The sequence below is a fragment of the Pyxicephalus adspersus genome, chromosome 10 (assembly GCF_032062135.1).
Source record: "Pyxicephalus adspersus chromosome 10, UCB_Pads_2.0, whole genome shotgun sequence".
Taxonomy (NCBI): Eukaryota; Metazoa; Chordata; class Amphibia; order Anura; family Pyxicephalidae; genus Pyxicephalus; species Pyxicephalus adspersus.
The window spans coordinates 20,003,293-20,017,843 of record NC_092867.1 but is presented as its reverse complement, the minus strand read 5'-3'; the positions used below and the strand labels follow the sequence as shown (position 1 = coordinate 20,017,843).

At 36.5% G+C, this 14,551-nt stretch overlaps 1 protein-coding gene across 3 annotated transcripts in view; it reads left to right on the top strand.

Moving 5' to 3' along the window:
* SH3PXD2A (SH3 and PX domains 2A) overlaps nucleotides 1-14,551 on the top strand; it is a 155,535-nt gene that overhangs the window by 56,004 nt on the left and 84,980 nt on the right. For all 3 annotated transcript variants that reach the window (XM_072424313.1, XM_072424314.1, XM_072424312.1), the window contains exon 4: nucleotides 14,139-14,215. In XM_072424313.1, coding sequence (XP_072280414.1) covers nucleotides 14,139-14,215 — 77 coding nt within the window. The remainder of the gene's footprint in view (nucleotides 1-14,138; nucleotides 14,216-14,551) is intronic.

The following is a 14,551-nucleotide window of genomic DNA, read 5'->3' as shown; positions in this document are numbered from 1 at the left end:
ATGAGATCTTGTGTGCTTACATAGGCATGCACACGTATCACATGGTATATGAGTATTGTCACTTGAATGCTTAAAACTGAACCAGTTCCAGCCTTATCTTCCTCCTTGCAGAGTTGTACAGACTCTCCCCCTATTCTGAGGTTGCCTACTTTTGATTTCCGTGCACACTGTACATTTGTTATAGTGTGCTTTAAAAGAGGATGCAATTTTGACACTCTGGCTAGATAGGGCAGCACGGTGGCTCAGAGGTTAGCATTGTGACCTTTGCAGTGCTAGGTCCCCGGTTCAAATCTCGGCCAGGCCACTATCTGCATGGAGTTTGCGTGGGTTTCCTCTGGGTAATCTGTTTACCTTGCACATTCCAAAAACATGCAGTTATGTTAGTTGGCTTTTCCACAAAACTGACCTTAGACTGTGATAATGACATATGACTATGGTAAGGACATTAGATTTTGAGCCCCTTTAAAGGACAGTTTGTGACATGACTATGGACTTTGTACAGCACTGCGTAATATGTTGGCACTATATAAATACTGTATAATAATATTAAATTTCCTAGTTTGATGATTTCCAGCATCATCTCGCCCTTTTGTTCAGCCTGGTCCCCCTCTTTTATTAATTTGATTTCAGTTCTTCTAATCACTGAGGCATCACATGTGGGGAATTGCTATAGCTTCCTGTTTTCAGTTAATTGTGTAAAGCACTATATAGCACCCTCACGTGAAGACCTAGCCATGATGTTACTGGGTAATAAATTAGATATAGATGTAATGGCAAAAGGTTTTATTTATTCGTTTCTTCAATATGTTGATTGGGGAGAAAGGTAGAATTAGGGAAGGCAAAATATAAGCCAACTGAACTTTAGATTTATTTTGCAGCATTCATCCTCCCTTATCTAGTTTGCGCCCTGACAACATCAGACTCAAAAAAAAAAAAGAGGAGCAAGACCATATTTCAATTGAATCAGTCATACTTGTTTGTCTTATTTTTACATGTAGTTGTAATATAAAATCTCAGTTAAATAAAAATAAAACAAAGCAAATTATGTATTTTTTTTTCATTATAGCAATATATCCCTACTTCATATTACTATCTATACTAGCAGTGGTTATCTTACATGATGACATCACCAGAGGGCCACACATAAGTATCCAAGTAGTCAAACACTAAAACCTCTTTTTCCTATTCCCATCATTAACACAAAGGATTTGCTAATCCAGAGAGTTTAGTAATGTGTGACGGGGAACACTGCCTGCTTTTATCAGTGTTGACATCTGATCTGAGAGGATGTGACTGAAGAGTTCTGGAAATATCTGGCATAGGATCCTCATTGCAACAATTCAGCCCAGGAAAACATATGTGATTTTTGCTTTCACATTTTTTTTTTTTGTCCCTGCTAATTAGAAACAGTAGTGTATGTTAGTTAACTTATTCAAAAACTTGAGATGTAATCATGTAACCAATAATTGTCAGTTTATATAAGCAAAGTTTAAAACAACTTTACAGCCAAAGCTTTTTGTATTGCTGACATTTGAACATTTTGTTTGGTTTAATATAATTGACCATCCCAGTATGTAATTATGTGAGAATATGTAAATTTAGGAGTTGATGCAGACAGCGAGGCACGCATATATACAAATATACTGGCAACTTTACTTGTAGGCTGACCATTGCTGCATTTTAAAGACAGGCAGATATTTCCCATTAAAAAGTAAAAGTGAATCTGAGTTACTTTGCACCATTTTTCACTGCTTCCCTTCCACTCTGCATGCCCTCCCAATACCTGTAAGCTCTGAATATTTTTCTGACAGGTGAAGGACGGCAGCAGAGGTTAGCATAACTTGGTTGGTAGGAAAATTTTGCAAAGATTTAGACTTTAAAGAGGCTCTATAACCATGAAATTAATCTTCCCAAAACTTGGATTGAGTGGGAAAAAATGCTATTCTCCTTTTACTGTTTTGTGAGGTTTTACTAAAGATTTAGCATTACTTTTTTACTGTCACATGGACAGCTTTTTCATCAGACAGGAAGTGAGAGGTAATACCAGATAGCAATTCCTTCATAAGCCTATGCCAGCGTGTAGGTCTACCTGGCAAAGAAGCTCTACAGATTGTGTGACCACTTTCAAGCCAGGTATTTGGAGTGTAAGTTCTATGTAATTTCCTTACTTGTATAGCCAACCTCACTCAGTAGTTCTGAATAAATGTTAGTACACAGGTGGAAAGCCCCAAAGCCCTAGAAACATGGTGACCACAGTTATGCAGACAGATATTCTCTATGGTGATCCTAGAACGTGTGCCTTGATAAAGAGGTGTGGCTTGATAAACTTTGGTGTTATAGAGTTCCCATAACCGCATTACAACCTGCAATGTAATTGTTATTATTTTTTTTTTTAACAACTCTATTTTATTATTTTATTTTAGAATATAGCTGTATATAGTGGTGTTCCTTAGTCTAACTGACTGGACAACGCTGTCTGGTTTGTTTTTATGTGTCGTCATGATACATTATATCTTACATATGTGCATAATATGCTCACAAAATGAGAATAGGGCTACGTACACATGGCAGATGATTGACGTCTGATTCTCGCCTCAGGGTTAGTATGGGACAAGAATCAGACATGTACAGTGGCTGTCTGACATCGTTCATGGATCCGTCCTGGCAGTTTGACGGCAATAGACGAACAAAAGACGCATGATCGCAATGCAATGCAAGTGAAGGGGAGAGAGGGCAGTAGTGTGCCGCTCGCTCGTTCTCCCCTCTCTATAGTGCAGAATATGTGTGTACATAGCCTTACAGCTGCCACTGCTGACTTGCTTTGATGGTGCAGTTTTTGGAGCTACCTTCTTGACCTGGTTCCAGTATCTTACTAAACCACAAAACCACAAAACAAAAATGTAATATATTGCAGCTTACCAGTCCATAGTTGTGCTTTCTTTATTGGTTTGCCTCAAAGCCTAAACCCAAAATTGAACAATCTCATCCTTTAGCTTGCTAGTTATTCTGTTCATCATCAATTTTCTTGTATATCAGTGAGTATTTACTGGTTGTATGGACCAAATGTGCTTGTGCACTGCACTACATCTTATTTCATCTCACTCAAGTATGGTCATGTGACATCCAAAGTACAAGAACAATGGATGCTATCATGCATCAGGGTAAAAACAAAGGTCCTAATTTATTAAAGCTCTGTAAAGCTACATACACACGTACAATGGTTCGCGCCCGATAATCGGCTTAGGGCCTATATCGGACGAGAATCTGGCGTGTGTACAGTGCCCGTTGTCTATTGCCCGAACGAGTAGAGAGTAGAGTAGATCGGTGCTGTATGTATAGCACTCGTTCATGCATCGTGCAGTCCTTAGTCGTTGGAAAGGATCATGAAAGATCCTTTCCAACGACAATAATTGCACTTGTGTATGTAGCCTAAGACTGGAAATGATAGACTCTCCAGGCACACCTGGAATAGATTTTTTTTTTAAAATATCATCTGCTGTTAGTTGGCAAATGTTTTCAGTGTTGGATCACCCAGGTTCTCCCAAGATAATTTATCTTCTGCAAGCTTGGAGAGCTATAAAAATTTAGGCTCCATTTTGTCTTCATGACTACAATAGATTATTTTTTTTAATGAAAAGTTCAGCTATAAATATAAAAATTATAGTTTACACATATCGACACAATAGCTTTAATGTAGAAGGATTTACTTTTATTCACCTGCTAGTAACACTTCTGTTGTAGTATTCCCTCACAATTCTTAATATATTGACAAAATGTGATGCACACTAGGCTTCTTTCAGAAAATATATTTAACCTGAAAATCTGATACTAATCCTGCCACTACATCAAAGGACAGGTAAGCTACAGTATAATACATTGTTGTATTTTTTAATTGTTGCCAATTTTGCTTTTTGGCTTCCAGATTTGTTACATTTAAAATCTTTTATTGTTCATGCACAGCCTATAGTTGCAGCATTGCAACTTTACTGCAAACCACAACATATATAGAATAAAAACATTTTTGTTTAATATATTGTCAGCTTTCTTGAATGCATCAATTCTTGTTTGCTTCAAAAACATCAATAAATTCAAATATGTTTGCAATGCTGTTAACTCCTTGGCGCTCATGTAACTTGATTTGTAAGTTAAAAATGTGTATTTAAGTTTCAGTACAAAAATGTCTTGGTAGCTGGCAAGGGTGTCCATCCTTACTTTTGCCTTTCTCTTTTGTAGAGATTTTGGTTTGGTAGGTCAGCTCATAAGAGTACATTTAGCATACTCACTGTTTTCTCCCCCCTGCAGTCATGCCTTCTGTTTTCTTGTTTGTTTTTTTAGTAGGTGGTGAGAGCACAGAGATGTATTTAGTCTGGTTTCCACTATATCTGCATTTATGCCCACAGACTGCCTGGTGAATGCACTCCATTCCTTGTGGTTGGCTGTGCAGTAAATCAAGGTCTTATAATGGGCTTTTCTTCCACCTTTTTTGATGTTTAGTACTGAACAGTATTGGACTAATTGGGATTTGTTTTTTTTACAGGAAACTAGGCTGGTCATTTAAAGTGTTCATTTCTGTCTCAACTCTTTCTGTAATTGTAGGATATGTAGCAGTATATTTTCACATTAACCCTTTTTTGGCCTGTTTTCTTTTGGTAAAAGGAGGTGAGCTGACTTACTAAATTCAACAGGACAGACCTGTTTATATCCAGGGCCTTTTACAAAATTGAATAGTTATGTATTTTGATTTTAAATGTAAAAATCTCTGTATGTAATCTCTCCAAAACCTCATATCTGCTTTATTTTTTCTTTTTACCTATTAATGATGTAATAGTTATCTTTGTTGGGTTTCTCTGTGTCTGGAGGAACCCAGATGAGCAAGTTTCCCTAAATAGCTAAATGAACTCTATTCTCCTTAATATTCCTCACACCACAACACAGGGTAGGTACGTTACCATGCGTTGTGGTGTGCTGAAACATAGGTGCATTTTTACAAGCTAAAACATGAATGAATATTTCCGTTAAGAAATGTAGATCATTTTTAATTCATAAATAGTATTATTTATTCAGACTGAAATAGGCCTAATTAGACTTATTTACAATTTGCTGATTTGCACAATTTGATTTTCTCATCTTTAGCGATCATCTTTGCACTGTTCTGTGCATTCATAAACTGACATGGCCCCTAATCAGAATGTATTGCTTGGCTGTGAATGGTCTTGGACTGTGCAGAATATAACCTTGATGCCTAAATGGTGTGCCTGCTCATATGGGTTCAAAAATGTAGGGAAACTACCAGTTTGATCAGATATAGGTGGTTTAGCTTTGTACTTGACTTTAGACATAGCTGTGTCATGCCATGCCTAATTATTCTTCTAAAAGCTTTTCTAAAACTCCCTTCATTAAAAAACAAATATGGCTTGTAAGGCCCTGCTCAACACCAGTCCTCACCAGACACCAGTCCCCCCCATTCTAACATTGCAGTCTTTAAGTCTTTAAGTCTAGTATTTTCTAACCTTTACTAAGTGCCTGCTCAGCCTTGGGAGACTGGTTGCATCTCCCAGCACTCAGTTGCCCCCCGGACTTAGTGCACAAAGGATAGTGTCTGGAGATGGGCTGCCAGCAGACCAGGAGCCCACAGGTACAAACCAACGGCGCTAGAATACCAGCTGATCCAGAATACAAGCCAAGGTCAAACCGTGTGATCAGTCTATCAAGCGAGGTACAAAGGGAGCAGGCAAAGGCAGAGTCGGGGTCACAGGCAGAGGTCAGTCCAGGCAGAGGTCAGTCCAGGCAGAGGTCAGTCCAGGCTGAGTCAGGAAACAGGCAAAGATCAGCAACAGAAAAACACAATAATCTCTCCAGCACTGATTAGCCCAGCTAGCAATACAACAGGCATAGAGCAGTGAGAGCAGAGTGGCTCTAAGGCCCCAGCAGCCAATGGTAAATCAGGAACTACTCTGCTCATCAGTCTCGGCACAATCCCTTTCAGCTGCACAGTCTCAGAGCAGGGGATGCAGAGGGACCATTCACATTCAAAGAGAAGCCGGGGATGCACAGGCTGCAGAGCAGAGGAATGACAGCCTTTTGCCTTATCCTCCCTGCTACTGCAAGCGACGCCGACAAAGAAAAGAAGAGAAAAAGCCTAATAAAATTTTTTTCCCTCCTAATAATTTAAACTTGTTCACCAACTGCTGGGAAAGCTCACTGATATCCTTTGAATGCCTCAAAGCACAAACAGAAGATCTTCAATTTTTGCTGGACATAGTCCACTCTTCCCTTCATATCGTGGTTGGAAATCCATCTCCAGCTGACGCAAGCAAGTAATAAAAATGATACACACTGATCTGTGTCTGTTTTATCGGGTCATATTTACTTTGGAGAGCTTTTCAAAACCCCAGAAACCCTGGTGAGTATTTTTCTTATGTATGTATTCTAAGCTCAGCTGAATTGCTCCAAGTCATCTCCAAAGGCTTAGAACTGAAGTTTCTACCTTTTTGAATTTATTAGCTTAGGATTTACACAATTCTAATTATAAACAAACTAAATTACTACAACAAGCCTAAAGTTGTGGAATATATTTCTTATTTCTGGAAGTTCTTGTGTGGTCAAATAAAGGTTTATTTTTTTAAGACATGGCTTGTATACTTTCTACTAGGTACACTTTGGACTCAGATGTAGATGTGACAGACCAGTGGGGTTACACTTTTATGCCCTTGTTTGAGCACAGTGATTTTTCCTAACAGTATCTTTCTTCTTTATTTTTTTTGTTCAACATCAGTGTTAATTCAACATTAAAATGGAACTTATAAAGTGAAAATTTGACATCTAGTAATTTGGGATAGTTCAGTGTGGGTGTATAAACACCCCCCTTTCCCCATACATATTGTACCCCACAATCCTGCTAACTCCTTCTCCATTATTTCCAGTTGTAATGACCAGTTCCTCAAAACGGCTCCTCCTTTCCTGTTATGTCACCTTCCCTCTTGCCAACTTCAAACGAAATGCACACACACACGGGTTTCTGGAGGTTGGATTGCAATATAAGTTGATAATTCCAATTGTTGTATATTTATTCAAATACAAGCTGATCAAATGTACCTCAGAAAGAGGTCAAATAAAAAGGTCAATGAACTCTGCTTTTAGCAAACCTATTTACTCAAGGCAAAAATTTCTCAACCACAGACCCCTAGATGAGACAGAGTAATGGGAATGTGTTTAGCTCTTCCATTGAGAATAAAGAGTAATTGCCAAGACTGGCACTTTGAAAATGCTTGCGGAACTTGGCACTCTTCAGACTGACCCTTGCGGGCTGAAGCAAGTTTTAGTTAGCCTGGACAGAGATTCCTACTGAAGATTAATCTTTTTCCAAAGCTAGTCATGCATATAGCAATCTGATTTTCTATTTCCTTAAAATTTCCAACAATCTTTTTGTGATAAGTCTGTTCCTTTTAAATCTCAGGTTTTCGCAAGTTTTTTACACGAGACTCTAATGAGGTATGCAATGGGGCAGTATAATGCAATGGGGTATGCTATCATCATTACACTTCTTTATAAGTATCCAGCTTCCCTCCATCTCCACTACTTTACAGCTAAGCCCTGTGGGTACGGCGAAATGCACACACACACGGGTTTCTGGAGGTTGGATTGCAATATAAGTTGATAATTCCAATTGTTGTATATTTATTCAAATAGAAGCTGATCAAATGTACCTCAGAAAGAGGTCAAATAAAAAGGTCAATGAACTCTGCTTTTAGCAAACCTATTTACTCAAGGCAAAAATTTCTCCACCACAGACCCCTAGATGAGACAGAGTAATGGGAATGTGTTTAGCTCTTCCATTGAGAATAAAGAGTAATTGCCAAGACTGACACTTTGAAAATGCTTGCGGAACTTGGTACTCTTCAGACTGACCCTTGCGGGCTGAAGCACGTTTTAGTTAGCCTGGACAGAGATTCCTACTGAAGATTAATCTTTTTCCAAAGCTAGTCATGCATATAGCAATCTGATTGTCTATTTCCTTAAAATTTCCAACAATCTTTTTGTGATAAGTCTGTTCCTTTTAAATCTCAGGTTTTCGCAAGTTTTTTACACGAGACTCTAATGATGAAAAATGGAAGTAGCTAATGATACATTCATAGTCATTATTGCTTTAAAAACAGACCAAAGTGTAATACCGTCCTTCATGCCTTTCTGGCATCTAGAAAAGGCTTCCTTTTCTAGATTGCAATTGGTAATTTGACAGGGAAATGCACTGTTTTTACAGCCAGTATAAAACAAATTATTTTGTGTATGATAAAATCAGCAAATGCTTCTTTGAACAAATATTGCTGTTTAAATTTAAAAAATAAACAAAACATTTTAAATTAAACATTAGAAGAATGTTCCCTCCTTGCTCAAACATCTCCATGAGTCCTGTGTTCCAACTTAAATTTTCAGTATTGTTTTAGTGGAAATAAAGAGAATTAGAACATAGCTGTGAATTATTGATTATGGATTGATCGCTTTGTTCCAGAAATAGCTATAATCCCTTATAGTTCTCCATCTGAACTTCCCTAGAGGATGGTGAAATGCTTATTGCTGTGCAAGGTAGACGGCACACTTCCATTTTTGCCTTGTGCTTGTTTCTAGTGGTGACTGGTCAGCTAATTTGGTTTGTGTTTTTCCTTTTCTTGAGGAAAATGTATGGTATTTTTGTGCATAATATATGTTTTTTGTTAAGGACTAAAAGGAATAAAAAGCAAAGTAAATATAAAATACTAAAACTCAATATACCGTATTTGCAAATTAACACCTGCCTATGTGTACATGAGTCTGCCATAAATTCTGGTGAGTCTTTTAATGCTACCTTGTAAAAAGTCCAAATAACCCATGTTTTATAATCTCCTGCTTTGTACTGTTAACATTTGCTTATCCAAATGAGTCAGGGATCCTCTTACTAACACATACAAAGTCATATGGATTGTTAGCAGTTATCAAAAGGTGACAAAAAGGGCTTTTTTTTAAAAAAATTATTATTAAAAAGGAAGGTTATTTCTGTATTTTAAATATTTGGGAATTATTCTCTAATGAATGTATATTTGTTAAGTAGAAATGGTAAACAAGTATTTTACATGTTTAAATCTTAAATCTGTTTACACATTTGTTAATGTTGAAAATAAAATAACACTTCCAAAAGGAAGTGTTAATGAGAAAGCAGCTTGAAGCAATTTTTAAGCTAATCCTAAGTAAGTGAACAGTAAATCAATGCAACACAAAAACATTCTGCATTTGATTTGCTTTTAAGTCTAATGTTTGAACAAACACACAAAAATTGCATTTTTTGAAACCTAGAAGTATTGAAAGATAAATTTGCAGATAACAGGCACTTGCATTGTGATAGTAATTGCTGGGAACCAGTAATGTTTTAAGGACAGCGGTTTCTAGTGACATATCTTTACAGTCTTGTCCTGTACTAGCTAATCGTGTGCAGTTTGCAAGTCATTTCTATTGCCTTTTGGTTGAAGGAGCACAATTTGTATATTACTTTATTTCCTCTTTGTCTTTCACTAAAAGCATTCTGGGAAAGTTTTGGGCTCACAAACAAGATGCACAAAACTATTATTCCTTATTTCCATCCATCTTCATTGGTGCAAGGCCCAAATCATAGTGTTTGTGTTTTTCTACCTGTTTGATTGCAAAAACAGTGGAGTTTGAGCTTAATATTGGTATTGTCTGCTAATCGTATTTATTTTCTGTGTGTCATTTCACAAGTAATGGGAAATGTTACTGCAAAGTCAATGTTTGTTAACATTTGTCCTAAATATCCCATGAGGTTTTCTAGCTTTTCTTTTTCTCACCCTCTCCCTGCCAGATGTTTCCTTTTACATCCTAGAAGCAAAAGATCTATTTCTGCTGCTTCTGCTCTTGAGGGACTTGTGTTAAAGGATTCAATTGAACATCACATTGATCAGAGAATAACTGAAGTCAAGTTTATGACTTTCATGATCTAATTCAATGGATCAAAAGTTGATGAGGTGAACTGAGGCAACCCCAATCATAATTAGTCAGTCCTAGTTTTTTTTAAAAACAAAAAAAAAAAAACTGTTAATTTGTAATATGTCTTCAACCTTTCATGTCTTGAGCTATTCATGCTTCCACTCTTAGCAATGACTTCTGATGGGTTCTGTAGAACCTTACAGAAATATATTACTTTTATATATGTTGGATGATTTTCAATTATATAGTACATTAAATTATCTGCCGTTTTAGTTGTAAACAATAAATAGGCTGAATTTTTAATGTTCACATGATAAAGCATCTAAGCTTTAGAGGAAAGGGGAACATATAAAGTAGTTTTTACTTCATACACTGCCTGATGGTTACACTCAAAGCATTACATTTTGAGACAAAAACTGTAAATGCAGGTTTGTTTTAATGTTCCATTTGTAATATAACATTTTCATAACACTAATATATCTGGATGTGGACCGTAATAGCAATTTTTACCTCCATAGGTCTACCTAAAGTATGTAAGACTTTGATTTTCACAAAGAAGAACTTGGGAAAGAGAGTTTCGGGGTTTATTAGGTTTTGTTGCAATAAATTCTGTTCTACATTTATTAAGCTCTTAGTGTTAGCTTGTCCAACTAAGTCATATTGTGAAACCCACAGGCCCATGGTAAGTGGGGTTTTGTAGCTGGGATATATAGAACCTATATAATTAGTCAATTTTGGGAATCCACAGCAGGGTTACTTAAAAATAAAGCATGCCATGTGAAAGAAGCACATCTTTACTTACGCTTACCTATAGCCTGTGACTAGACTGCTCTTTTTTTATATTGCCTGTTCGCTGCAGGTATTTTACCTTTCCAGGTGGGTCAAATGCAAGGATCCTCAGATGCATGCAGTGGTTTCTCCTTCCAGATGATACATTCTTTAATTACATACTGGACAAGTAGAAAAAACATTGTGTCATTATAGAAGCAGATATTTGCGTACCTGGAGATGTGAAATTCATGCAATGATGAGAACTTTAACTTTAGGCCATTTTTAAGAACTGACATTTACCTTAAAAAAAACAAAAACAAAATATATCATCATGCTTACCCAGTTGATGGCAAGTAAGAGCGAGTGTTCTCCATGTATGTTGGGTCTATATTCTGTATTTTCTACTGAGCAATGTTTTTTTTTTCAGTGGTAGACATTATAAACTATAAAGAAAGAATGTATAGTGCAATCTGAATCTCCATGTTGGCAGCTGACCGAACAATTCAATTTCCAACTGGCTTATTCATTAGGCTCATACTGGGATTGCTTATTAAATCAGTGGATTTGTATTCCTATTTCGGCATCATGCTGAAAGTTAATTTCTTTTGATGATTTGTTTTTTTTATAGCTGTTTCTTAAAATTGGCAATAGGAGCTACTAGTGTTACACCAGTTCCTAAGCAGCACTACCATGTAAGCCTAACATTGTGCTCAAATGGCACTACCCAGTCTATATTTATATGCTTCACACAACTGTTTATGGATACTAAAATCTACTCCTAGTGTACTTGCTGTAATTATATAGTGACTTTATATATTTTTTTAGGAGTCATACTCATATTACAATCTTACTTAACAATTACATTTTGGGTGCCTCATTGTGATGATCAAGTGTTTGTTTAGTATAGGGACATGTATTGGAGATGAATACTTAAAACATTCCTCGGTCCTGCAGCAATTGGTGTTCTTCCTCATTTCTGCTCCTGATTGCAGGACCTTATCGTCATTAAATACAATGCAGAACGTTCTGTAGCTACTTGTACTGCATTCATGTGATGATGACGGTGAGATGGCAACCACACTACTGGACAAAAGGAGTGGATTAATAGTACTGACTGTAAATACGAGAGCAGGACTGAAGAAAGCCTAGGTGTCCAAAATAAAAAACACTTTATTTATGTTCTATTGGGCCTATACTATCTAGACTAAATGAGCATTAGACCCTAGGGTGTTACTCAGAAGCTATTTTGTAAATTATCCAAAGTTTAGCCTTAACCAGCCATTGCTTTGAAATTTACAAGATATATCCTGTTACTGGAACGTCTGCTTCAGCCCCGAGTTGGCTTAGCTTGTACTAAAAAAAAAAATGTAGGTATTACAAATTGGTTGACATCAGTTCTTAGCTCAAGTGGATTGAGATCTCTGCAAAATGTGAACTGGGTGGAATTCTGAGTGGTTTCATGCTGATGGCCGGTGTTCAGTACACTTCTCTGTCTGCCAGTTGGAAGGATAATTTTACTGGAAGCACACAATGGACAGCAGTGTTGTGACAGACTGGACTTGTTGGACGCTGATGTGCAGCATATTCATATTCACATGGTCAGACCAGATTTATAAAGTTAACATGAGCTCTCTACATCCCCCTGGCACACGATGATAAAAGCAGCATGACACATTTGTCTTTTTAAATGGGATATTTGTACACTTATCTTTACTGCTGAGCAGGTAGAAGCGATACCTCCAATGCTGCATGTAGATTTTATTTATTCCCCAATTCATACAAAAAAAGAATTAGTTTCAAAATATGTAGTTAGAATTATTCAAAGCAATGCTTTAGCTGTGCTGAAAAATTACTCTGGACGCTGTCCATTATATAAGACGGTAAATTCGGTCACAGACATCTTTAGGCTGCATATGTATGTTTTTTTTATTTAAATTTTTAGTTTACTAATGGAATATTTCACCTTCTGTTAAGATATTTAAATCAGGCCAGTCATAGTTTTAATTGCCATAAATGAATTTGCCATGTAATTGTGTGCTTTATACATTTAGGCGTTAATGGCAGTCACATCTTCTGTTTCAAGTATTCTGAGAGAGATTCCAGAGGAAAATAGATAAGGCATTGTAAATTGTAAACTGATAGTAAGGCATTCTTACATATAATATTTGTACAGCCTATCTCAGTTTTATAACAGCAAATTAGTGAAAACAATGCAAAGAAAGGCTGAAGAAGTCCCAATAAGGTTCAAGGCCCTTCATTGATCATTCATGTATATAGGGATAATCATATTTTCATGTAATTTATAAAGTCCCTGTCTACAGCATTGGTACCTTTCTAAACCTCTTCTCTCTTTGAAAATAAAGGTCTCTTACATTCTCAGATTAGTAGCTTGCAACCAAATGTTATGGCTGCCTTGGTTATGATCTTGAGATCTGTAGCTTTTATTACCGGTAAACATGATTAAATTTTTCCTCAAATTTCTTAGGGGCTCCAGTGGCAAAATTTCTCAATTGTTTGCATTTCCAGACCTACACATTTACTTCAACACAAGAGGTTAACATTTCTTGTTGGATTTTTATTTATTACTATGATCAGTGTACAATGATTCATGAACAGGATGCATAGAAACACCTTGGTTGGGTGGGGACAAGGAACATTCTAGGTTGCAAACGCAGCCAAAAAAACTATGACAAAGCAGTATCACTTCTGATGTCAGGGAGATAAGAAGTTGATGTGTGAATCAATAAATCTTGCTAATTCTATTAGGAGAGTCCCTAGCCTTTGTGTGTCTATTTAATGGACCACAGTAAAATCTGACAGGGTCCAAATCTAATGCCAAAAAATGTTGGTTATAAATATACTACAAAACGGTTTCTGTACTTGCAAACAAATCCCCTTTTTTGGATACCAAATAGAAATGTTAATTAAGTAATTTCAGCTGTGCCAGTTAATGTTTTTTCTTCAGAAATCTAGCAAAATTGCAATTTCCAACCAGCCATGACTAATATATTGTCATTTGTCTTCTGTGATGATTCTTCATTTGTTTATGGTCACATCGTCATGCTATTGTCTCACAATCATTCTGTTTATAATAAATTTTATTCATGCTATCCATGGCACATATATTGTAACCACATACACTGAAAGCACAAAGCTCACTTTTCCAATTATTCTGCTTAGTTTTTTGGCAGTACACAGAAAACCAATACGTCAATGCTGCGTCTGATGGCAAAACTTTTTATTAGACTGTTTTCATGCATTTTACCAGCTACAATTATAGTAATATTGTGCAATATGTTCATTAAACAACGTAAGGCCATTTACTGTTTTTTCTTAGTGGAGAATTTATATACACATTTGTATAATATGTTTTTTTTCTCTTTATGTTTTCCTAGGCAAAATTTTGTTTAGAAGAAGTCATATACGGGATGTAGCTGTAAAAAGACTGAAACCCATTGATGAGTATTGCAGGGTAAGGGCATTTTATGGAATATGGTTACGTTGTTTTCATTCTGTCTTTCCTCAGCAAAATGTTTATGGTTTAATTCATTACCTATGCGCACTTAACGAAAACAATTTAATGCGGAGCTAAGGTTATTGTAAAAGAAATAAAACCAGTCCTTTATTACAGAATGGACAAGCGATGTTCCTTCTGCAATAAAACAAACTTACTTGCCTGATTACACTTTTAGAAATAAACTCACCTGTCCCCACTCCCTTGTGGGTCCCCCCATCTTCACATGGTCCTTTTATGGGTTCTGGACTTTTGTCCATCTTGATTGGGTAGGCCAGAATGCTGTCACTCCAT